At 42.8% G+C, this 27,512-nt stretch overlaps 1 protein-coding gene across 2 annotated transcripts in view; it reads left to right on the top strand.

Moving 5' to 3' along the window:
- The window catches only part of LOC126191040 (ctenidin-1-like), a 61,272-nt gene extending 35,502 nt beyond the window's left edge, over positions 1-25,770 (top strand). Inside the window, exons 1-3 of one of the 2 annotated variants that reach the window (XM_049931750.1) lie at positions 13,972-14,063; positions 16,823-16,969; positions 24,992-25,770. In XM_049931750.1, coding sequence (XP_049787707.1) covers positions 14,049-14,063; positions 16,823-16,969; positions 24,992-25,285 — 456 coding nt within the window. In that variant the 5' untranslated portion in view covers positions 13,972-14,048 and the 3' untranslated portion in view covers positions 25,286-25,770. Of the gene's footprint in view, positions 1-13,971; positions 14,064-16,822; positions 16,970-24,991 lie in introns of those variants that run through there. The other variant, XM_049931749.1, reaches the window with a different exon arrangement.
- Positions 25,771-27,512: the final 1,742 nt, after the last annotated feature.

The following is a 27,512-nucleotide window of genomic DNA, read 5'->3' as shown; positions in this document are numbered from 1 at the left end:
AGTACCAAAAATTATATTCCTCTGTCATAGAGTTCTCTGTTAGCACATAGTGAATTTGGTTAATTCAAACGACAGTTTGTGCTTCTATTGTTCCAAATTCATCAGATGCATCTTTTGCCAATCCTTCTCGGTGACAAGTATAACTATAAATACAAGAGCTGGTGTTCAATGAGCTTACTCAGCGGTGTTATGAAAACCCTGATGATGCCATTTTCCCTCTTACGGATTGAAATAACTTCAGATAAGGTACCATCACTGAAACCTAAAAGAAAGGTAAATATTTCATAGAAACAAACTTTAAATAGAAACATAGACCTTCTTGGAACGTCTCCTCTCATCGAGTATTTCATTCGGGGAAAGTTTTGACTGTCTGTAAATTCGTAGTCTAATAGCCTTACGATCGTTCTAAAAGTGTTTAAGAGTGTTTGATGATTAACGTTATTGTTATCTGTTTCGAGGATTCCACATGGCGTAGTATTTAGAATAATAAACGATGCTGACGTAAAATTTCTCAAGGAATTCAGAAGAATCCAGACACGAAATCATCATTTCTATACATGTTTTACACGAAGAATATTTAGCTGTGAATAAAATTAGAATAACTGATCACGGGTCTGTAGAAACCGCAAGGTGTATGAAATTTTTGGTACAGAACCTTATGGATATACAATAGTAGATGAACCCTATACAAATTCACAGCTGGCACCATTAAAAATTTCAACCACATGAGCAAAAAATTTGCGGCTTCCTGAATTTATAGCTACATTAATTTAGATTTACTAGAACGTGATTTCTTAGGTCTAACAGTGCCATGAGCCACCATTATGTACGACCTTTTACAGATAAACTACTCAAATGAGATTTGCGCAACATGCACGATTGGAAACTTGACTAGCCTTAGACTGAAGGGGAGCAGGGAATAAAAGAATAAGCCGTATCCAACAAGGAAAGGCAGTCAGTTAGAAAGCGCACATCATTTCATATGCGTGAAATCGATATTTCTGCTGACTTGATTAACTTTCAATATCATTTTAATTCACAATGGGCATCGTAGCATGCTTCGATCCTCCTTAGTATGCTTTTTACAACGTGGTCGATACATTGCTGTCCAAGCCTGCACCACTCTTCGACTGGTGCCCTCCTCAGGCCATGCAGAGTGTATGTTCACTGCAACAACAGGCTACAAGTTACCAGTGACCTCAAACGTTCTCAGTTGATTCATGCCAGCCGGCACCGCAGGCCATTCCTTTGCGCTGAAGTCTGCCGCGGAAAGGAAAGTGTTCATGAGACGATTGCTGTACGCTCGTGTGTTATAAGCGTGGGCCCATTGCCAGTCGGAGTGGACAGTAGGTCGGGGGATCCCGCACGGCGCTCAAACTACCTTCATTAGCGATGACACGCGTGCGACCTCCCTTACACCTACGTGACAAAAGTCACGGGACAGCGATATGCACATATTCAGAAGGTGGTAATCTCGCGTAAATAAGGTACAAAAGGGTACTGCATTGTTGGAGCTATCATTTGTTCTCAGATGATTCATTTGAAAAGGTTTCCGACGTGAATATGGCCGTACGCTGGGAATTAACGTACTTTGAACGCGGACTAGTAGTTGGAGCTACACGCTTGGTACGTACCATTTAGGATTCGTTAGGGAGTTGAATGTCCCGAGATCCACAGTGTCAAGACTGTGCCGGGAATACCACATGCAGGCATTACCTCTCACCAAGGACAACGCAGTGGCCGACGTCCTTCACTTAACGACCGACATAAAAGTAGATATCTTAGGTGTCGCGAAACAACTCAAATTACTTAGGAAAGGCAAGTCTTCCGGTCCATGTGGTATACCAATCAGGTTCCTTTCAGAGTATGAGGGCACAATAGCGCCTTTCTTAGCAATCATATACAACCGCTCACTTGACGAAAGGTCTGTTCCTAAAGACTGGAAAGCAGCACAGGTCACACCAATATTCAAGAAAGGAAATAGGAGCATCCATTGAATTACAGACCCATATAACTGACCTCAATTTGCAGTAGGATTTTGGAGCATATACTGTACTCGAACATTATGAATCACCTTGAAGAAAATGACTTACTAATACATAACCAACACGGATTCAGAAAATATCGTTCTTTTGCAACACAGCTTTGTTCCCATGAAGTAATGAGTGCTGTCGACAAGGGATCTCAGATCGATTCCATATTCCTAGATTTCCAGAAGGCTTTTGATTCCGTTCCTCACAAGCGACTATTAATCAAATTGCGCGCATATGGAGTATCGTCTCAGTTGTGTTACTGGATTCGTGATTTACTCTGAGAGGTCACAGTTCGTAGTGATAGACGGTAAATCATCGAGTAGAACAGAAGTGATATCTGGCGTTCCGCAAGGTAGTGTCATAGGTCCTCTGCTGTTCCAGATATACATAAGTGATCTAGGTGATAATGTGAGCAGCCCCATCCATCGTGTAGTAAACTCATCAGACGATCAATTCCAATTACAAAATGATCTAGAGAGAATTTCTGTATGGTGCGAAAAGTGGCAGTTGGCACTAAACAAATAAAAGTGCAAGGTCATCCACATGGGCACTAAAAAAATCCGATAAAATTTGGGTATACAATAAATCGCACAAATCTAATGGCTGTCAATTCGACTAAATACATAGGAATTACAATTACGACGACTTAAATTGGAAATAACACATAGATAATATTGTGGGGAAGGCGAAACAAAGACTGCGCTTTGTTGGCAGAACTCTTAGAAGATGCGACAAACCCACAACGAGAACAGCCTACATTAAAATTGTCCGTCCTCTGCTGGAATATTGATGCGCGGTGTGGGATCCTTACCAGGTACGATTGACGGAGGAAATCGAAAAAGTACAAAGAAGGCTGCTCGTTTCGTGTTCTCGCGCAGTAGGGGTGAGAGTGTCACTGATATGATACGCGAGTTGAGGTGGCAGTCACTGGAACAAAGGTGGTTTTCTTTGCGGTGAGATCTATCTCCGAAATTTCAGTCACCAACTTTCTCTTCCGAATGGCTCTGAGCACTATGGGACTTAACTTCTAAGGTCATCTGTCCTCTAGAACTTAGAACTACTTAAACCTAACTAACCTAAGGACATCACACACATCCATGCCCGAGGCAGGATTCGAACCTGCGACCGTAGCGGTCACGCGGTTCCAGACTGTAGCGCCTAGAACCGCTTGGCCACCCCGGCCGGCTCTTCCGAATGCGAAAATATTTTGTGGACACGCACCTACGTAGGAAGAAATGATCGTCATAATAAAATAAGAGAAATCAGAGCTCGAACGAAAAGATTTAGGTGTTCCTTTTTCCCACTCGCCATTCGAGAGTGGAATGGTAGAGAAGTAGTATGAACCCTCAGCCAGGCACTTAAGTGTGAATTGCAGAGTAACCATGGAGGTGTAGATGTAGATGTAGACAGGAAAGGCGTTTGCGTAGAGTTGTCAGTGCTAACCAACAAGCGAAACTGCGTGGATTAACGCCCAAAAATCAATGTGGGACATACAACGAACGTATCCGTTAGGACAGTGCTGCGAAATTTGGCGTTAATGGTGTATGGCAGAAGACGACCTACGCGAGTGCCTTAGCTAACAGCACGACGTCAGCTGCAGCGCCTGTCCTGGGCTCGTGACCATATCGACCGGACGCTTGACGACTTAAAAAAATCGGTCAAATGAGTCCCGATCTTAGTTGGTAAGAGCTGATGGTAGAGTTCGAGTATATTGCAGACCCCACGAAGCCATGGACGCAAGATGCCAAATAGGCACTGTGCAAGCGGTGGTGGCTCCATCACGATGTGGGTGGAATGAACTGGGTCCTCTGGTCCAACTGAACCGATCAGTGGCTGAAAATGATTTTCGGTTACTTGGAGACCATTTGTAGCCGTCATGCACTTCATATTCCCAGACAACGATGGAATTCTTATGGATGACAATGTGCCATGTCACTGTGCCGCAATTGCTCGCAACTGGTTTGAGGAAAAATCTGGATCGTGAGAACGAGTAATTGTTCTCTTCAGATCGCCTGACGTGTATCCCATCGAACATTTATGGGACATAATCGAATTGTCAGATCATGCACAAAACCCTGCACCGGCAACACTTTCGCAATTTTGCACGGCTATAGAGACAGTATGGCTCAGTATTTCTGCGTGGGACTTCTAGAGACTTGTCTGGTCCGTGCCAGATCGATTTTTTGCACTACTCCTGGCAAAAGGTGTCCGACACGATTTGAGGAGGTGCCCCATGACTTTTGTCACCTTGGTGTAGATACTGGACCCAAACATGAATGACTCACTTCCTTGCTGCAACCGTGGTAGTGCATGCCTGAGGCGTGTGAACTGGTTCAAATGGTTCAAATGGCTCTAAGCACTATGGGACGTAACATCTGAGGTCATCAGTCCTCTAAACTTAGAACTACTTAAACCTGACTGACCTAAGGACATCACACACATCCATGCCCGAGGCAGGATTCGAACCTGCGACCGTAGCAGCAGCACGGTTCTGGACTGAAGCGCCTAGAACCGCTCGGCTGTGAACTGGTACATGATCGGCTCAACACTCCCTTACGACTATTGTCAGGCGTCAGACAAACGCTGGACTCATCGAATTAGAGAACCGTACACTAGTGATCCAGTTTTGGTACTGCCTTGCCCATATTCTTCGGTACACCGCGGTGGTGATCGGTATATAATGTTGAGCGTAATGGACATGTAGAGGCAAAATTGGTCGTGGGGAGACAGTTGCCAACACAACCCTTCCAGTTGCTTTCAAAAAAGTAAGACATAGTTATGTTTTGCTTTGTTTTTAGGTTATCTACGAGGCATAATTTATAGGTATCTGTGCCCACTTGGTGCTGTTGACCACAGATGACCATTGCGAGATAGATTTTCAGTGTTTTGTGCCTCACAGTAGCGGTTAAGCGTTCGAATGATATTACTGTGGTGTACATCAATTCGGCGGACAACTACTCTAACAACCCTTCTTGTCATCAAGTGGACGTGCACGCTTAGACAATGCTTGAAATGTACCGTCGATGTATGTCGATAGACGGAACAGTGTACAGAATTCGCATAGCTCCGCTTCATGATTGCAGTCACAGCGCGTTCTACTAACTGCTTTGAGAATACAGTTTTACTTTTATCTCTTTTCCCTAGGTGATTGGCTGTAGCAATTTCCTGGCATCAATATAGCATTATGGAAGAGTTTTGCGATCACAAACACTTAACTGTTGAAGGCATGAAGGTGGCGCAAGACTTTTTTGGGACCGTTTATTTTACGAAATGTTGATTCTTGCATTAACCTTCCCCAGTGTTTGTTCTCTCACAGAAAAATTTCCTTCAAATTCAATGATCAACAAGTTAATATATTCGTTTAAGTTCTAACTGCTGGAGATAAGCGCACAACGAGTTACCTCATAAATTGGAAATAATGAGAACCTCAGATTTTAATCTACGTGTCTACTTATTTATTCGTCGCTGTGGGGTTTCGTGTTGCGTGTACTTGTTCCGACGCAAGTACACTCATAACTTCTCTGCAGTACGCAGCAATGAGAGTCACGTTATTTCATTACGATACACCAAGAAAGAAAATGGGTTATATCTCTTTAAATCAACGAAAGCAGAAATTTATAACGTTCTGTCAGAATAAAAACTCATATTCCTATTTATTTTTACCACGGCGACTTCATATTTGTTTCGCCGTAGCGCAATGAAATACCACTACGGCGAAGATAGCACCACGCCTCAGCAAGAAAAAGGCGAACTACCTAAATATCACCTAACCTCCCGAAAATCTGGATAGTCCAAATCGTAACTGCAGCAAGTAACTGCAGCGAGTACATATTCACAATACACAAAGAAGATTGTGGTGAATAATGTCGCATGTTCATTGACGTAACCCATTGACGACCCTGATGCCTAAATATGCAACGCCAGAAGGGTACAGCCAAATGCAGGAAGTCATACAGAGTATCGACGGTTGGTGCAGTGCCTGGCAGTTGACTCTACTTGCGATAAATCACCGGAAACAATAACAGTCGTAAAATAATTGGGGCTAACAGTCTGGAAGGATCTAAAGTGGTATGATAACGTGACATTAGTTGTAGAAAAAGCAGGTGCTAGGCCAATTCATCCACGAATGAAGCGGTTTACTAAAGACTCGTCCACACGATTCTTGATTATTGCTCAGTCTCTTTTTTTTTTTTTTTTAACAGGGTGGGTTAACAGAAAAGGTGAAGAAGATTGGCACTCCCATCACCTTAATGGCACAGTAACACAGGTGCTGAGAAATTAGGAGTAAGTGAAGACACAGCTGAAAACGGTTGGATCTCATAGAAATCAACACATTGAGCTCACCAACAGTAGCATAAACATCAACAGTAAGGTCGATTATATCGGTAATTTCAGTGGATACAATTAAAACCAAACAGGCGGTATCCAAACCACAATCAAGTGATTCCATAAGGAGGCTCAAATTATCAAGAATTATACACTCAGTGCCCGACTTTAACTGAAGTACGCTAGAGAAATTCATTATTATAAATGGTGTGGGGACTCCTATATTTCTTAGGAAATACCAATCGCCTCAATGTCCAAATGTATTGATCTAACCTGCTTCTTGCTATTACTGAAATCTTATATAAAAGCAAGCATAAATTTTATTATAAGAGTTCCTAATGTATATTGACCTATTTTCTCCCTTCAAGAGAGACACGGATATCTGGACTCACTGCGAGACCGGTTATTCACAGCGACGACGGAGTAACTGACGCTTATTTTACAAAAACAGATTTTCTTGCATCATACTAATGTAGCGATATTGACACCTAGCGCTTTACATAGGTGACGCCAATGAACGAACACACAAGTATGTCAATGAAAGGCTGCATCACTCCTTTCAGTATACATCTATTACTTGCCTGTATCGCTACGGGAGACGAGCCAAAAGATTTCGAAACGAGTGTGGCGAAACAAGTAAATCTAAGACTAGTAACTGGTAACTCATCCACTTCCCGCATCTTCTTCTCTTCTTAGAGCACCTACGGTCCAAACGCATTGATGTGAAAAGCCAGTCCCAGCATCCATGCACCTCCAAGGCTCACCCATCCTCTCCCGCCGTAAATTCAACCAACTCCACGCATCCAAAGATGAAATCCATCCTTCCAGTCCTGTTCATAAAGCTCCACCTCACCCCATAGGACAGTCCACTGAATGGACAACTTAGTAATAAAACTAGCCTAACGTCTTTTCATTAGCGTTCTATGTTATGTGGTCTGTAATACTAACGTCCGTTATTAAGCTTATCCACCACGGATGTTTTAGAACCCGTAACTGTTTATCCAATGTAAACACATAAAATTGCAACCAGTCACTTTTTGAAGTACTTATTTTTTATTCCATGAATCGGTTTTCCATCCTAATCTGGCTCGTCTTCAGATGGGTTTCCAGACGTTACTTAGCTGATTTAGATCCAAAATTTAGTTTTGTACTTATTGCAACAGTATGGGCGGCAGCCAAATCAATAGATAAACAATAATCATGGCGATGCATTAAAGCTTGTTCCATCTTCTTATAACGGAGCCAGCATCCAGCATTATGCTTGAAATAGCTTTGTAACTACCGAAAAACCGTCTGAATAATAAATAATAATTTCAGAAAATGACTTGTTGCAGTTTTATGTATATACAACTAATTTTCATGTACAATTTCAGCAGTTGGCAAGAACAGATGGAATTATCATATTTCTGTAGAATACTTTGTAAGTAACTAATCTAATTAAAGATATCTTGTATAATAGGCAAGTTACTTTATATCTTTGTTCTACTGGAATATCGTCGTAATTTGTGATTTTCTTTATAAGTTGTAGTGTTTTTTTGAAAACCATATAAAGAAAATGTTACCTCATTGTGATGTGATTTGCGACGGAAATCAGTACAGTTCTCAGGTAAAAAAGAAAAAGAAGCACTACTTGTATTCTTCTGTAACTTGATACAGGTTGTTAAAAAAGTATTCCATATTTTGGGAGGTAGGAGCATGGATAAAAACAATTAAAATTGTACGTTAAGAATGGGCTCTGGAATACATACCTTAAGAGCTATGAGCACTTGTCCATTATTGCTACTGTGAAACACATCTCTTTTGTTACGATTGATCTACAAAATGTAATCAACAAATGAGAAAACGTTATTCTGTTACTGTGAAACATCAGAGTTTGCTTGCTATTATATACGACCTGGGCTAAAGGAGGTGCTCAATATAGTGTCCCTTCGTGACAGGGCATGGTTCTGTCCGACGTGTTAGGGAATCAACCACACTGTAAAAACTTCAGATGCGCAGGCAGGCATTCACAACTCTTTGTGAAGCCGTAGTGATGCAATATCTTTATAGCATGATTTGCAAACAAACAGTGTAAATGATGATTTGTGTGTGTGATATTCTGTGTAATGAAGGAAGCACAATACCTGTAAGTAGTCAAAGAAAAATACCATTTCTAACATTGGCGTTTAAAAACACTAAAAGATTCGTTTTGTCCGATTTTCCGATTGCAGTCTAACTTCAAAAAGACGTAAGGGAAGCAGAAAAACACTCATGAAAACATCACCAAACATATTCATGTACGCAATTGCACAAATGCTCAAATGAACTTGAAAATGAGAATAAATTCTCAAAGCGCATTGTGCTAAGCATCGAAAAGTAAGTAACAGATGCAGTTTTCATTATTTAAATCACGGATGACACAGTGATGGCTTTTCTGAATCAGCTAATGTGATGAACGAAATTAAAGTACATAATTTATTTCATTTATTTTCTCTAATTAAAAACTTTGGCTGAAGAGAGGTCGAAAGATTGTAATAGGATGAGAAGTGGCGGTTTTGTGTGCGATATTGGCCATAGTAAGCACCTTTCCTGAGTACATGGTAGAGAAGGTTCTCTGGATTCCATAGTTTACGTTGTTGTCAAGTAGTCAGTCTGCGGGAGAGGAGTGATTTGGTTGTAGAGCGTGGTTGGAAGCCGACGTATGTAGCGATGCGGAGGTATAATTTCGGAACGATGTTGCTGTAATTTGTAATTTATCAAAGAAGGTAATATCCAGCCGAGTGCGCCAGGGATGTAGCATCTAGGGAACATTTTCCCTTTTACTTTGTAAATTTTCGTAACTTGCATTGTTTGCCTGTTACGGTATTGTTCTTTCATTTTCTTGTAAATACATGAATTCAAGAAAGAAACACATCACTCTTTTCCTCTTTTCATTTTTAAATGCTGAATATAAGTTTCATGAGTATTTTGTCGTTGAACTAACTTACTAAATTTACTGTTTATTTCCAAATTTCAATATCTGTTAATAACAATGACCAGTGATGTACGTTCATATTTGGTTTCCGCTAAGCAATACAAAACTGAAGTGAAGTTAGTTTCCAAATTATTCGACACTGAGCCTCTACATCTCACTCGCTATTCAAAAAATTTTAAAAGTATTTCGGACTCACGTTTAATATCGCAAGATCCGACTGTTGACTGCATACTGAGCTGGCGCAATGCCTTACATTGCAAACGGCAAGATTATTTAAGGGATGACAAAGCAGCGTGACGTATTTCAGGCGAGCAGCTGCAAGACATAGTCGTGTATTGTTGTCGCATAGGGCAGCCAGAGTGGTTATTAGAACTGAATTGAACATTGTGTTGGGCACTTAGGGAATGGTGATTATCCACTGGATCATATTCATGTTCTGATGTTATTCATTTCAGTTGCTGTATAAGTGTTTTGCATTACAGATCAAATTTTGAGATTAATGGCATGTGATAGGTCAGATGAGTTTTGTTCATGAGGACTACATACAGTGTACGTAGTAACGCATATAGGCACTTTCAACGTAGAAGCTTCATGTGCAGTTTGAGTAATGGTTACATGCAGCCACTAGTGACCATAAAATTACAATACTGAATACGTAATTTACAAAGTTTTATAAACTGACAGCACGCCCCCTAGTAGAAACTTGAAAAAAAATCCCAGGTTGAACTAAGGGTTACATACATACTTAATAATGTGTATAGACAGTTTATCCATTCCGGCATTGGACGATATCGACTTTTTTGCCTATTATCGACATTGATATTGGAAAGGTTTCGGTCCCAGAGATTCCAAGGCTTTCCAGAATATTTTAATTTCAAGTCTGAAGTCGGATAACAAACGAAGAAAGAAATATTTTTTGTGTGATGTAAATACTAACAATTTCGGATTTTTCACTATACTTGTACTTTGAAACCTTCCTTCTTGCCAAATATCATGATTGTCGTCAAGGGGAAGTATGCTATAGGTACTGATGAGTGAGTTTTCGAGTATCAAAATATAGGACATAAATGGCTGTATCTTTTGACTGAATTGACTTAGAAGCTAAAAAATTTTACACCTGTAAGGGACCGTAGATCTTAGTATTTGACGCAAAGCCAAACTTGATACGCCACACTAAGGTTCTTAACTGACAAACAGACAGACGATAAAAATGAGAAAAATATTTTTTTCTGTTATATAATTCGGAATTAACAATTACAGGATTTTTCCCCTCACTTGTACTGTCAAACTTCGATTCTTGTCAAATTTCATGATTGCAGGTCAACGGGAAGTATCCAAAACGTTTTGATGAGTGAGTTTTCGAGTATCAAAATATGTGACGTAAATGGCTGTAACTGTCGATTGCACTGACTTAAAAGCTAAAAATTTTAGACCGCCAAGGAACAATTGGTCTTAGTGTGTGACATGAATTTTAACGTGATCCGTCAAACTTTTCCACAGAAAAAGGGTCTTAACAGGCAGACAGACAAACAGTCTGACAACAAACGACAAAAAAATTTTTTTTCGTGTGATATAATTATAAATTTACAGTTCTTGGATTTTTTGCTTTGGTTGTACCGTTAAACCTTGCTTCTTGCCAAATTTCATGACCCTATACTAATGGGAAGTGCTCTATAGGTTTTGGTGAGGGAGTTTTCGAGTGTCATAATACATGAATGGTCGTATCTTTTGGTTGCATTGAGTTAGAAGTTTACATTTATTGCAGCGCCAAGGGGTTATAGACCTTTGTGTGCGATAAAAATTTCAGCTTGATACGCTTACCTGTTCTTGAGAAAAGTGTTGTTAACACACACACACAACACACACAAACACACACACACACACACACGCAGAAGGACAACAAAGCGATCCGATAACGGGTCTGTTTCTATAGACTGAGGCACGAAACGATAAATGGAAAAACAAAAATAATTGTTGTTATTTATTTTGTTCGTAGAAGAAGATTAATCTTCTAAATACGGAGCCATGGAGTATATACAGGGTGGTCCATTGATAGTGACCGCGCCAAATATCTCATGAAATAAGCGTCAAACGAAAAAACTACAAAAAACGAAACTCGTCTAGCTTGAAGGGGGAAACCAGATGGCTCTATGGTTGGCCAGCTAGATGGCGCTGCCATATGTCAAACGGATATCAACTGTGTTTTTTTAAAAATAGGAATCTGCATTTTTATTACATATTAGTGTAGAACGTAAAGAAATATGAATGTTTTAGTTGGACCACTTTTTTCACTTTGTGATAGATGGCGCTGCAATAGTCACAAACGTGTAAATACGTGGTATCACGTAACATTCTGCCAATGCGGACGGTATTTGCTTTGTGATACATTACCCGTGTTAAAATGGACCGTTTACCAATAGCGGAAAAGGTCGATATCGTGTTGATGTATGGCTATTGTGATCAAAATGCCCAACGAACGTGTGCTATATATGCTGCTCGGTATCCTGGACGACATCATCCAAGTGTCCGGACCGTTCGCCGTATAGTTACTTTATTTAAGGAAACAGGAAGTGTTCAGCCACATGTGAAACGTCAACCACGACCTGCAACAAATGATGATGACCGAGTCGGTGTTTCAGCTGCTGTCGCGGCTAATCCGCACATCAGTAGCAGACAAAGTGCGCGAGAATCGGGAATCTCGAAAACGTCGGTGTTGAGAATGCTACATCAACATCAATTGCACCCGTACCATATTTCTATGCACCAGGAATTGCATGGCGACGACTTTGAACGTCGTGTACAGTTCTGACACTGGGCACAAGTGAAATTACGAGACGATGACAGATTTTTTGCACGCGTTCTTTTTAGCGACGAAGCGTCATTTACAACAGCGGTAGCGTAAACCGGTATAAGATGCACTATTGGGCAACGGAAAATCCACGATGGCTGCGACAAGTGGAACATCACCGACCTTGGCGGGTTGATATATGGTACGGCATTATGGGAGGAAGGATAATTGGCCCCCATTTTATCGATGGCAATCTAAATGGTACAATGTATGCTGATTTCCTACGTAATGTTCTACCGATGTTACTACAAGATGTTTCACTGCCTGACAGAATGGCGATGTACTTCCTACATGATGGATTTCCATCACATAGCTCGCGTGCGGTTGAAGCGTTATTGAATAGCATATTTCATGACACGTGGACTGGCCGTCGAAGCACCATAGCATGGCCTGCACGTTCACCGGATCTGTCGTCCTCGGATTTCTTTCTGTGGGGAAAGTTGAAGGATATTTGCTATCGTGATCCACCGACAACGCCTGACAACATGCGTCAGCGCATTGTCAATGCATGTGCGAACATTACGGAGGCGAACTACTCGCTGTTGAAAGGAATATCGTTACACGTATTGCCAAATTAATTGAGGTTGACGGACATCATTTTGAGCATTTATTGCATTAATGTGGTACTTAGAGGTAATCACGCTGTAACAGCATGCGTTCTCAGAAATGAAAAGTTCACAAAGGTACAGGTGTCACATTGGAACAACCGAAATAAAATGTTCAAACTTACGTTCTGTATTTTAATTTAAAAAACCTACCCGTTACCAATTGTTCGTCTAAAATTGTGAGCCATATGTTTGTGCGTATTACAGCACCATCTATCACAAAGCGAAAAAAGTGGTCCTAGTAAAACATTCATATTTCTTTACGTACTACACGAATATGTAATAAAGAATGGGGGTTCCTATTTAAAAAAACGCAGTTGATATCCGTTTGACCTATGGCAGCGCCACTTAGCGGGCCAACCATAGCGCCATCTGGTTTCTCCCTTCAAGCTAGACAAGTTTGGTTCTTTGTAGTTTTTTCGTTTGACGCTTATTTCGTGAGATATTTGTCCCGGTCACGATCAGTGGACCACCCTGTAGACGTTAGCATCCCGATGGAAATTTTTTGACGTGGACCACTGACGAACACAGAGCCGTGTCTCTGGCTGGGTGACAGACTGTCGCTTTGCGGGATGAAATACTTATCAGAAGCTAGACATCTCGGGCGAAATGAAATTACGCTTCACGCCTGGCGGAAGTCGTGACGGTCTCGTAGCTGCGCCGCGCGGCAGACGAAGCGGGCGCTCCGCGGGGCACAGCCGTGAGAACTGGGTGTCGGGGCGCGGTCGCCGCCTTGCGACACTGGCGCTCTGGCGGCGTATTACGGCCTCTCAGCGAGTGGCCGGTAGCCGCAGCGGCTGCGACAGCGGCAGGTGGTCTTTCGGGTGGGTGGGGGTGGGCCGCATCCCGGCGCGGCGCGGCGCGGCGCGGCGTCCCCGTTGGGTAACCGGAGTGCGCAACCTTCAACCGCAGCCGCTGATAAAGTGAGAGGCATCACGCCTGCGGCGGGGATGCCGCTCTGGTTCCATTCTTGACCCGCGTGACCTCTCCCCTGCCCCCCTCCTCGCCGTCGAGAAGAAAGAAGCGCCTCGGATGCACCAAAAAGCGGCGCTAAGAACCGCCGACGAGGTCCGCCCTCCCCCTCTTCCCGGATCCGTAACACAATTATTCACTAATGTCACGCCCTGATCTCCCTGGGAACTAGCGGTACGGTATTCGGGTAGCTCGTAAATGTGTTCGCTATATAAGCTCCGCGAGATGAGCAGGCGGGCATCAGTCAGTCGCAAGCACCACATCGAGCAGCACTTCATCCGCTCTTCTGATTGACACCGACAGCCGTCGACATGATTAGCTCGAAGGTGAGAATTCGGGTCTGTATTGCCTCCGTGTTTAAATAAACACCCTGTCAACCCCACGGAATTTCGTCACTCTGTAGACAAATGTCTTGTCACGTAAATGTCTGACCGACCTGTTAGGTTTTAACGTCTCATTCTCCCTCCGCACATCACCGCATGATGTCCCACAATAATGACCAGGTGAATTTGTTGTTAGTTAGCGACAAACATCATCAACTTTAAAAAAAGATGTTCCTGCCTCTTTTACATTTTATTTATTTATTTACTTATTACGAAAATCTCAACAGAACTCCTACCTGGATTTAAAACTGGGAGCGAAGAGTTGTGTATGAGCCCTTAGTTTACAGCATCCACTTTCGTTCATATAGTCTCATAAACTGTAGTATACGTCGGGATACAGAGGTAGTTTTTTGAGAACTGAGGACATGGGAGAAAGAACTAACATGTAGCACAGCTATAGAATCACTCGTTTTGTCCCCTCTTGCATATCTTTTCTCGGAGTACTATTTAACGATTATGCTATACAGTTCCGTCCTCTTCGGAAAAAAAGATAACGCGTAGTGATGCGTAAAGACATCGAAGTCGCTTTCGAACAACATTCGTACCAAAAATCAATAATTTGGATTTCTTTAATTTTTTATCCACGTTAGTTAAGACACGATTTACTTCTAAGTAAATTCAACGTTTTGTAAGAAATGAATGAATATTTGGGTGTAAAATGTAATCGGCGATGAGATCAGTGCAAATGAATCATAAATTTTTATTGTTATACGAGTTTAAATAAAACATCCTAGCAGTCATCTATACCCGATTTGGGGAAATTAAGCAAAACCTAAATCTGGATGGCTTGATGGCATCTGAGCTGCACTCGTCACTTAGGCCTAAGCGCGGCGCCTGAATATACCAACAGCTGGTACAAAACAACTCTCTTAACAGTGGGCCACGTGGTCTCTGAGAATTGTCGGTGGGTGCAACTTCACTTCAGGAGTAACCACGGCATATGGTGACCAATGCAGTCTGCGTTGTGTACTTCGTTGCCAGGGAAACGTTTGAATTGTGAACAGTAGTCTAGTACTACATGTGCCTTAAGATATGAATAATGTTCGTGTTTTTTTTCTGCTATAAAAGTTACGACTGTGAAATGTGATTCAGTTGTCAGGTGGTCTCCGATAAAGAGAAACAACATTCCTCCATAGCAACTGCGATGCTTACCAGGTTCCACCTTGTTCCCTCGCTCGGTCCAGACATTTCCTGTTGGTCTTCTAATCAGTAGGTCTACGTTTAGAGACTACTTTCCACGTAGGACGTTTTTTTCCGTTACAGTGATTTGAAATCCGATCATTATAACCCGCTCACAATCACTATAGTTTTGTCTATTCAGTCGACTGGGTGAAAAGTTTTCTAGGTGGGAAGAATGAATGGGCACGCCACCTCAAAAACAACTGACGCCAATGATATCGTCACCGACGGGATGTTAAATCATGTTCTTCCTTTTTTTCAACCTATGTCTCTTAATTCTGCCAGACATTCAAACTATCATATTGGTTAATGGCTGCGTTTTCGTTGTTTTGTAAGTTTATAATGTCTGTGGAATCTCTAGCTCTACTTTTATTAGGCAACTTAAAGACCTAATTTAATTATGTTTTACTCTCTGTGAATATTGCCTTTTATGAGTTACTTCTTATATGTAAAACTTTTACATATTTAAGATATTTAAATCGACAATGCAGTCTCAGTAGCTAATTTTATTGATTCCTGATGATCTGCATTTAAATCGAGGTGATATGCAATTAGGTCGTGGTGGGAAAGTTAATGGAATAAATCGTCCGTAGCACTGCCAAAGGAACCGTCGCACTACTCTCTTGGACTTCGAACGTCAGTCTGGAATCCGTACCAGATAGGACTGATGGAGGAAATAGAGAACATCCAGAGAAAAGCATTGCATGTCGTTACAGGAGTTGCTCAGCTTTAGTGGCAGACGCTGCAGGCGCTTGAAAACCCTGGAAGAGAGGTCTTCTGCTCCACGGTGCTGTTTGCTGTATGCATTCAGAGAGCGTACATTCCTAGAGGGGTCATCCAATATACGTGTTCCTTCCTCGTTGGTATGTCTTCGGAAGAGACCATGAAAGTAGACATTCTAGCCCACACAGAGGTTTACTAACAATCGTTCATCACGTGGACCATTCGCGACCTGAACAGAGAAAGGGAGCAAGTAACTGTGGTACACAAAGTGCCCTCCGCCGCACATCTTAAGGTGACTTTCGGAGTATAGAAGTAGATGTATAAGTGAGTTAGAACTGAAGACGTATTAAATGGACCAGGTCAGCATTTGAACCGCTACTGGCCCTTTCATAACGTGTAAACACAGTGGACAGTCGTGATGGAGTTTCAGCCAAATGTATCCCGCGAGACTCTGATAGAACGGCGATGTATGGCGATTTTGAAGATTCCTTCTTGGGATATGAAGCCAGAACTCGGCAGTATTCCAAATCCAAGGCAGGTTTCCAGGAAGTGGCTTTCTCATTTTTTGTGATTGCTGTTCAAATGTAAAAAAAGGAAGAACAAATAACTGCAGTAACCTGTTTCAGATCATTACAATTGGTGAGAGAGTGGTAGTGGAAAACTACCTGAAGTTTGATATACACTGCGGCAATTCTCGGTCTAGGAGTACATCAGCTCGCGTTGATTTGAATCCAGCTGAACTTGTAAAAGCAGGGCGTCTGTAGTGAAGTGCAACGTGCGTGACGCAGTGTGTGTTGCAGATGCTGGTGCTGTGTGTTTTGATGCTGGCTGCGGCGCCGCTGGTGGTGCGCGCTGACGTCGGCTACGGCAGGGGTCCCGGAGGCGGCGGCTTCGGAGGCGGATTCGGGGGCGGCTTTGGAGGCGGCAACGGTGGATTCGGAGGCGCGGTGAGTATTGAGGCTTCTGTGACAGATCGTCCAAAAAATGAACGGAATTCAAAATTCTACGACTCATCGTTCTTCTATTTCTTTCCCTTCGTCGACGTCCCTGGCATGTCTTCTCCATTTTCCTCGGTCCCAGTCTCGCCTTTCCCTTAAATGTTTCTCCCTCAGTTCCTCGCCTACACAGTGCATCCATCATCTTCCTCTGTCACCTTCCACTACAATTCCTATAATTCTCTCACCAACATGAAATGACCATACCATTTCAGACCTCTCTCTTGAACCTTCTTTGATATCGCTGTCACTTTAACGCTGCCTCTTGCCTTCTTGTTTCTGAACCTTCGTCTCTGCTGACGCTACAAATCCTTAACATCACGGTAAATGATGACAGCCAAAACAGTTGCAGGATAAAGATTTATTAAAATTCTTGACCACGGTTTCGGTATATCTAAATAGACCTTCATCAGAAGTAAAATACACTAAAATCGCATCCTGCAATGGAGATTCATAAAACAATTCTGCCAAAGACTTCGTCACTAGTTAAAACATCATCCTTCTTAACATTCTCATTTTGGATATATACATTGCGTTGCAATACGCCTTAATGATGCTCCTACCTCTGCTCTACATAGCATTGCAGATCTCACTACTACGTACACACTATTCATGTAATCTTCAAATTTATTTCGCTATCGCACAATACACCTGAAGCCCTTTTCTAGTTTACCTAAACTAACTGCATTCTACAAGCTATTGCTATGTATGAATTGGCACCGGTAGACACTGTTGATCCTAAGTATTTAAAGATATGGGGTTTCTTTAAATTCTGTCCATCCGACTGGTTTCTTACCCTTGTCCTTTTAAGCACATATACTCCGTTTTATTCCTATTGATTTTCTCTCCCCTGCTTCCAAAGCTTTTAGCCAACTTTGCAATCTGATTTCTAGGTCATTCGAGTTGACACTACATAACACTATGTCATTTGCGAAGATCATATGCCAAGCAACTTGCTCTCCAACTCATCCTGATAGTACATCGATGACAAGACTTATATATAGTGGCTCAATGCAGACCTATGATGCAACTCAACTTTAGCTAGTATGCAGTCTTTTAGCCCTACATTGCTTCTTATCTGCATTCTGGCACCATTACACAGTACCAGTCCTGAATAAGACCTACATATTTATCTGGCATTCACCCCTCCCCTCGCCCCACCCCCCTCTCAAACTCATCAGATTTATTGCGGTGGCGCCCTGTCGTAGGACATTTTTTGTTCTATTAAAACCGTATGAAATTCCTTCTCCTTCTCCTTGTGTTTGTCTATTAGTTCCCGAAATGCATAGACTGCATGCATTGTTCCTTACTCCGGCATGAATCCTAACTGTTCAACCCACATTGCTGCTTCTTACCAGAGCCATCTTTGTACTATCTTCTCTCAGAGTTTCATAAAATGTGCCATTAGTTTTACTCCTGTACAATTACTATAATCCTGAATCGCCCCTTTTCTTTGAATAAGTGGATTACGACCAGTCATGAGATGGTAAACAAGTTCGGATGGGGAAGGAAGGAGAGTGAAACGGGAACTTTCCATGTCAAATGAGTCATCACAGCATTTGCTAAAAGCGAAGTAGACAAACCAAGGAAAGTTTTAATCTGGCTGCGGAACTGAACTGCCGTCCTTCTGAATGCAAGTTCAGGATGTACCACTGCATTATCTCACTCTGTCTCGGCCCCCAATAGGACAGATAAACCTCAAGAAGAAAGCTGTAGAAAATGATTGCATTTTTACGGTGTTACGTTTAGACTTGTCAACGACCTCGCCTTAGCGGTAACACCGGTTTCCGTCGGATCACCTAAGTTAAGCGCTGTGGGGCTTGGCTAGCTGTTGGATGGGTCACAGTCCGGGTCTGCCGAGTGCTGTTGGCGAGAAGGGTGCGCTCAGCCTTTGTGAGGCCAAATCAGGAGCTGCCTGATTGACAAGTAGCGGCACCGGTGACGGAAACTGACATCGACGGTGAGAATGGTATGCTGACCACTTGCCCATCCACTTCAGGTGACGCCTAAGAGCTGAGGATGACACGGTGGCCGGTCGGTGCCATTGGGCCTTCAAGGCCTGTCCGGATGGGGTTTTTCTGTGTTGTTTGCACGTTTAGACCCGATGAGGCTGAATTAATCGCATTACGGAAGTCAATCGATCGATTTCATTCCGCTTCAGTTCTCGGTCCTTCAAAATGAAGCTGATATCTGTAGCGTTTAAGAAGTTCGTTTTCAATGACGCTGCAAGCAAAAGAAAAATATCAGATAAACGTGGACATTCATCTGGTGGAAAGTCAAATGATATGTCAAGATTACAACTGCAGATCACACAGAGGGAATTCGTGTATGGATTTCTCGTCCCGTGAAACCGGCGCCGTGTTGAGTCTTTCACTGGCTATTTTCGAGTCAGCGTTCATCGTTTAGTCGCTTGACTTTACTGAATACGTGGAAGGCTACCACGTCCTATGGCATTTATGCATCGGAAAAAAAATTGTAATGATGTCAAAGCAATACGAGTACTTTTTGTGCAGAAAAGAAAGTTATTTCAGGGAGTTAGAAAGCAAAGGAATCATTACTAAAGCGAAAATATAGTACCACCGTAGAAATTATTGAATATATTCTGAATTCTAGAGTTATATGTCACTTGGAGACACATTAGTTACTACGGGTGGGAAACTGAATAACTGATAGAAAATTCACCACCATACGTCTTGTCATGTGCAGTTTCGCCCACAGTGATGTGACATAAAGATATAGTGGCATAAGATGATGATGGAACCACCTGCAATGGAATTATCCAATATACGTCCGTGAACTGCGTTGCCACAAGAGCTTTATAGGTAAGACAATAATGTTATCTACAGATGCACGTAAGGGATGTTATAGTGTAACACGCTAACGATGGCATGTTTATTAGAGACGGTAATAGGTAGTGGCTGAATACATACAAGTGAATTTTCATTCCCATTCCAGACACCCTTAAATAATTGGCTTGTCTCTGCAATATTTCTCAGGCCACCCCATACTGACATCAAGCGATAAATTACTTATATATTTAGTCCATTCTAACCCCAACATTCAGTTTGAGAAATGACAGAGATAACACTGAAACTATTTGCTTCACGTGCATATTGCGGCCTTTTGTCAGCACGAGAGGGGCGTCTATCCGCTTGCCAGCCAGGATGTTTACCTTTGTCGTGAGCGCGAGATGGGAGGATGGCTGCAGCCGGATGACAGATAGCATCTTTTGGGGAAACTGGGCGACTCCCGCGGCGAAGGCATCATCTCTGGGACCGCGTGAAAGTTCATGGACGTCCGTCTTACTTTCTAGCTGTCGTTAAAGCCTCGTTTCCTCCTTGTCATCGGCTGCGATGGCGCGGCACGACGCGCGCTTTTCAGACATTCCGTCAGCTGCCACTACTGCCCATCATTCCCTTCTAATGGCTCGGAAACTACCTGAGTGCGCTTTGTGAGGCACGAGCTTTGAAAGTCAGTTACCGACCAGGCAAGGTCTCCAACTCAAACGGGAGCTCGCTGGAATCTCAGAAATGCCAACGACGTCTTACACGTTAACCTTAAACGGAAGATGTGTACCGAAAGAGAACTATTTCACTAAAGTTCAGTCACGAGGAGTTCAGTACTTCTGTCGTTCAATTTTCCATGTAAAGACATGGGTAAGTTATTGAATTATACGGTTACGCATATTCATAGTATTGCTTTCAGACTGAAGCTTTTCTTCTTGCATAAGGACATGATTTGCAGTAAATACTGTAGTACACAATTATATGGAAACTCGAAATGTGCCATCTTACTCGTAATCATAAGAAGGGGGTAGAACCTTCCAAAACCATTGAGCGGTTCCGTTGCCATCTTTTTCAAAGGAAATAATTTCAAAGACCTTATTGAACATCGTAGAAAAACAGGTGGATCTTCCAATGGGTGAGCATGAAGGAGAATTCACAAAACAGAGATACTGTGTAATGCGAATCATTTAGCTCTTGAGGATTTTGAAAGTAAAAACTATCAGGTAAAGAAACATGGAACATTTGTGTTCCTTGATTTATGAGAAGCGTCCGACTTGATCGTAAGATAGACAGTTGTTCCTCAAAAATTTGGTAAACTTCGCAGTAGATATAATGACAAGACCTCGTATGTAAGACATGAACGGAATCTCCGAAGGTAAACGTTTCATGGGGAAGTCATTTGAGAAGCAGACAAGAGTAAGACAGGCCAATGATTTGGCCCAATTCTTGAGCAACCACAACCCAGAAAAAATAATTAGAACACGAGATATTACAGTAATGGGAGGTATCTGTCCGGGCAAAAAAAAAAAAAAAAAAAAAAAAACTGGCGCTGAAGGTAGAGTGTGCAACACTTTTTAAATGACCTGTCATTAATAGCAAAGGGTAAAGAAGACGTGAAACGACATGAACGTATGGGAACTTCTGTGAAGTTTGGAAAGTAGGACAGAGGTACTATCAGAATTAAAGATGTGACCGCAGGTCGTGAGTCGTGCGCTCAAAATTTTCAGTCTGCCAGAAAGTTTCAGATCAGCACACACTTCACTTCAAAGAATACTTGAAACCATGTGTGATGGCTATTATTTTTCAAAGTCCGATCGGTGGCGAAATGGAAACTACAATGAAAATAAAAAATGTTTTATGTGCAACATCTAGCTACATCTTGCAGCTACTTTTCTGTATAGCCGCCGCTCTCACTTACACACTTGCTGCAGCGTTGTACGAACTCTCCAATACATTCGACATGGAAACCAGTGGCCAGTGCTTTCAGTTAATTCGGATCCTGTGCAAAATGTTGTCCTCTTAGCCACATGTAAGCAAAGAGACGAAAATCAAATGGAGCCACAAACGCACTCTATGGGGATTGATCAAACACTTGCCATCGAAAACGCTGAAGGGGGGACTTTGTTACAGCTACAGTGTGTGGCTGAGTAGTGTCATGAAGAAGAACAATGCCTGACAAAAACGTTCCTCTTCGATTGTTCTGAATTGTCCTTCGAAGACGATTTTCTCGATTCACCTGATCCACTCGCTGAACAAGATCATCTACTGAGACCGGCATCCTTCTCTGACCTCCATAATTATGAACGTCCGTACGTCCTGTTTCAAACTTTCTGTACCACTGTCGCACTTTTTCTGTCACTCATAACAGTTACGTTATGCGGGCTGCGTGGAAATCAGGCGGAACCTCTCAACATGAAGAAATCGAATAGTAGCAGAACTTCACACACGGCGGGAGACGGTACTACACGTTCCCGATATACTGTTGGTGGAACAGCAACCTATACAACATTGAAAAAGTGAATGTTTTTAGTCTATAGTCGCAATTTATTTATTTATTTCTGTGGGTTGCAGCAACAAAATTGGAGAATGATATGACAGCAAAGAATTAAATGAAACTCTGAAAGTTAACGACATAAATGAGGAATCATAGGTTACATGTTAAACAGAGCTGTGTAAAGATTTTAAAAAATCACCAGAAAACGAAGAGATTAGAGATCAGTATACAAGTAAATGGGTGAGTAACTGTTCCACATGCAGACATAGAAGAAGCTGTAAGCATGTCAAAAAATAGGAAGTCTCCAGGGAAAGATAGGAAACCCTACGAATTACTGAAGTGTGGAGGATATCCACTAACTAAACAATTAACCAATCTGGTTAACAAAGTTATAAGTGGTAATGAAATTCCAAACGGCTGAAGAACAAGTATCACAATTCTCATGTACAAAAAAGGAAATAACAAAGATCCATCCAACTATAGAGGGTTAAATCTGCAGAGTCCTTAAATTTAAACAAAAATAATAGGAAATAAAATAAAAAGCATTACTTCATTTGCAGAGGGGCAGTATGATTTTAGACCCGGTAAGTCATGGACAGATGCAGTATTCATTCTTAGAAGATTCTAGAGAAATCCACTGAACACAACAGACCAGCTTTCGTTTGTGTTATTGATTTACAGAAGGATTTCGATAGGATTCAGTTAACAGATGTGGTAAACCTGCTCTACATTCAAAAGATTCCTTCCAGCTTAATAAAACCAGTTGTAGACATTTATTCCAACAATAACATCCAGGCGAAAATTGGATCCAGGTTAACTAGCTGCATAGCAGTTAACAGTGGTACTACACAAGATAACTCTTTGAACCCACTGTTTTTTAATATAGTCATGGACGAGATGATAAAAAAGTTATCGGCTGGCAGTTGTTGTAGAATGAGGGATGAAGGAATAAAAGTCATTCGTTATGCTGACGATGCAGTTTTGCTGGCAAACAGCGAAGATAACCTGCAGCAGCTTTTACATGTTTTTAACGTATCAGCTAAAAATATAAATATGGTTACATTCACTCAAAAAAAAAAAAAGTATTACGACATCTGTGGAATCAGTTGGACGCAGACTGGAAGTGGATGGAAAAATTATTCAATAGGTAATGACATTGAAATATCTTGGTATTGAACTGTTCAGCAGTGGAAATGTCGAAAGCCGCGCGGTTAGAGGCGCCACGTCACTGACTGCGCGGCCCCTCCCCCGGAGGTTCGAGTCCTCCCTCGGGCATGGGTGTGTGTGTTGTCCTTAGCATAGGTTAGTTTAAGTAGTATGTAAGCCTAGGGAGCGATGACCTCTGCAGTCTGGTCCCTTAAGAACTCACACACATTTGAACATTTTTTTGAAATGTCGAAAAGGAAGCTAGTAGCAAGAGTAGACAAAGTGGCAGGATGTTTAAATGATACTTTTTGGAAAAACACGGACACGGGAATAGAAGCAAAGGCAAGAGTATACAAAACAATAATGAGACCAATTATGACATATGCATCATTTTGATATGCAGCTCCTTATGTTGGCCGTGTTTCCAGTTAAAATTGTTGGACGTGAGGTCCGCCAGTTATGCAAAACACCCTTTTTCTCAGTGCCCAAACATGTTTCGGCTCCGCTGTGCCATCATCAGTGAGTTTTCGTTTTGATTTATTCTGCAATGTGAACGAAGACCCACTGATGAGGGCACAGTGGTGCCGAAACATGTTTGGGCACTGAGAAAAAACGGTGTTTTGCATAACTGACGGACCTCGCATCCAAAAATGACATATGCAGGTGAGACAAGACCGGAAACATTGAAAACAAACAGACTTCTGGAAACCACGGACATGATAATTCTGGTTGAAAAATGGTTCAAATGGCTCTCAGCACTATGGGACTTAACATCTAAGGTCGTCAGTCCCCTAGAACTTAGAACTACTTAAACCTAACTAACCTAAGGACATCACACACATCCATGCCCGAGGCAGGATTCGAACCTGCGACCGTAGCAGTCGCGCGGTTGCGGACTGAGCGCCTAGAACCGCGAGACCACCGCGGCCGGCATGATAATTCTCCGAAGGATTTCAGGGAAGACACTTTGAGATAGAGAGAGAAGTGAAAGCATTAAAAAAGGATGTAAAGTGAACTCCATTAATAAGTGGGTACATAAGAGAAATCAGGAATGGAACGAACACCTAGACAGAATGGATGAACGGAAGATTGTGAAAATGGTAAGAAATAAATTAGAAGTTGGTAAAAGAACTACTGGCTGTCGAAGGAAAGGATGGAGCGACATCCTCAGGGTAGACTGAGCAGTAATGAGGGGAACAGGCTTTGGCCTAGGAAGAAAGGAAGAAGAATAAGAAGAAGATACATTTATTGTATACTGGCTACCGGTTTCGGACTTAGTACCATCCTCAGGCCGTCTTCTGGCACGCAGTCATCACACTCTGTCGTTCAAGGCACCTTTACGTGCTCATTGAGCACTCGGAGCTGAGAACTGTGACGTGACACGATTGACTGGCGTAGTAGAAACACTGAATAACACAGTTGCACAAAGATTCGTCGGATTTTTAAATAACGCTCGTATAGTACTTTTTGGACAAGGAGAAATAGTCTCAGTCACGTGAGATATGGCTCACGTACTGAAATGCACGTTTGTTTTGTATTCCCCTGCAGCCGCAGCCGTACAACTTCCAGTACCAGGTTCGCGACCCGCCGTCGGGCAACGATTTCGGGCAACAGGAGAGCGGCGACGGGGCGGGTAACGTGCGCGGCACGTACCAGGTGCTGCTGCCCGACGGCCGCAACCAGGTGGTGCGCTACACGGCCAGCGACGCCACGGGCTACGTGGCCGACGTGCAGTACTCCGGGGGCGGCGGCGGCGGCTTCGGGGGCGGCGGCTTCGGGGGCGGCGGCTTCGGTGGCGGCGCCGGCTCGGGCACCTACCTGCCGCCCTTCGGCAGGAAGTGAGCCGCCCACCACCCCCGTCCACCGACGCTGTACAGGACGACGCGCCGCCCTCGCCGACCACCCCGTTGTTCCCCCACTGAGAGTCAGACGCGGAATGTTACATTACATTATTTTATTAATCTTTTGTTTTAACTCCTCCTCCGCATTACTCTTCGTTCAGCGCGGCGGTCTCACCCTGCCTGGCCGCCTGATTAACAGTACAAGCGTGGGGATCTGGGATCACCGCTCGTTTCCTACTCAAGTTCCTTGCAATAGCATCAGCTAACGCTGAAAATAGCTCTCGATATGACAGCTGTCTCGTTAGGCAAAAGACTCTGACTTCGTACTGTTTTTGACACAGCTATTGCCTGGTTCGTTGAGGAGGAAACAGCCCTGCGCAAGTGTTTTACTCTGTATGCTGTAGACTGAGAACGCTGCTTTATGTAGCTAGTATGTATTTTAAGCATGTTTTAGTTCATTCATATAATAAATTATTTTTGAGCATATAACGTGGTTTTACTCTTTTAACAAGTTACAAAATCCTGGCTAATATTATCAGTTGGTGCAGTTTGTCGTCATAAGACTACTTAGATTTTAATAAGTGCACCCGTAGAATTTAAAGAGTATCTGCAGTTCACGCCAATTCCACTATCTGTTGACGAGGCATGTGACACTTTAACAACACACTCTGCACCTACAATTCACCCAAGTGTTTGCCATTGTTTGCCATATCGAGGAAAGTGTCCTCTCTATCCTGAGAAAAGCTACAGCAAACATATATAAATGACACACATGAAACACCGGTAGAAAATGTGAAGCATATTGTGTTACAAGAACCGAGACGTTCGAAAGGTATTGCACAATGGGATAGTGGTATTCTAAGATCGCGATTGCCATATTTGGCATTCGAAAAATACTGGAGAAAAATCTTATGTTACAGCAGTCAGAAATCTCCAGTAGCAGTGAAAAATCCTACACCATAGAGCACACTGGAATTGGAAATGCAATGAAGGATGTTCGTTGAATTCGGTACTCCATTCCTAAATACAGTGGGGTGACAAAAATCATGGGATACCTCGTAATGTCGTGTCGAACCTCCTTTTGCTCAGCATAGTGCAGCAACTCGACGTAGCATGGACTCAAGAAGTCGTTTGAACTCCCCTGTACAAATATTGATCCACTGCTGCTTCTACAGTTGTCCATAAATGCGAAACTGTTGCCTGTGCAGTATTTTGTACACGAACTGATCTCCAGATTATATCCCATAAATATTCGTGTCGGGCGATCCGGATGGCCAAATCATTCGCTCGAATTGTCCAGAATGTTCTGCAAACCCATCGCAAACAACTGTGGCCCAGTGACATGGCGGACTGTCATGGGAAGATGAAGTCAATGAACGGCTGCCAGCGCTCTCCCATAAGCCAAACATTACCATTTCCAATCTATGATCGGTTAAGAAGGACCAGAGGACCCAATCCATTCTATGCAAACACAGCTAACACCTTAAAGGAACTACCACCAACTTGCAGAGTTTTGGTGACAAAATGGATCCATGGCTTAATAGGGTCTGCGCCACACTCGAACCCTACCGTCAGCTCTTAGCAAAGGAAATCAGGTCTCATCTGACCACGCCGCGCGGGATTAACCGAGCGGTCTGGGACGCTGCAGTCATGGACTGTGCGGCTGGTCCCGGCGGAGGTTCGAGTCCTCCCTCGGGCATAGGTGTTTGTCTTTGTCCTTAGGATAATTTAGGTTACGTAGTGTGTAAGCTTAGGGACTGTTGACTTTAGCAGATAAGTCCCATAAGATTTCACACTCATTTGAACATTTTCTTTGGACCAATTCACGGTTTTCCAGTCGTTTAGGGTTCAACCGATACGGTCACGAGCCCAGGAGAGTCACTGCAGGCAATGTCGTTTTGTTAGCAAAGACACTCGCGTCAGTCGTCTACTGTCGTACCCCATCAACGCCACATTTCGTCGCACTGCCATAACGGATACTTTCGTCGTACGTCCCGCCTTGATTTCTGCGGCTATTTCGCACAGTCTTGCCTGTCTGTCAGCACTGACCACTCTAAGCAAACGCCGGACTGCTCTCGGTCGTTACGTGAAGGCAATCAGCTACTGCATTGTCTGTTGTGACAGGCAACGCCTGAAATCTGGTATTCTCGCACACTCTTGACACTGTGGTTCTCGGAAAACTGAATTCCCTAACTACACTGCTGCCCAAAATTTGAGCAACAAACCGT

The sequence above is a fragment of the Schistocerca cancellata genome, chromosome 6 (genome assembly GCF_023864275.1).
Source record: "Schistocerca cancellata isolate TAMUIC-IGC-003103 chromosome 6, iqSchCanc2.1, whole genome shotgun sequence".
In the NCBI taxonomy this organism is placed as follows: Eukaryota; Metazoa; Arthropoda; class Insecta; order Orthoptera; family Acrididae; genus Schistocerca; species Schistocerca cancellata.
This window is presented reverse-complemented; position numbering and strand designations above follow the sequence as displayed.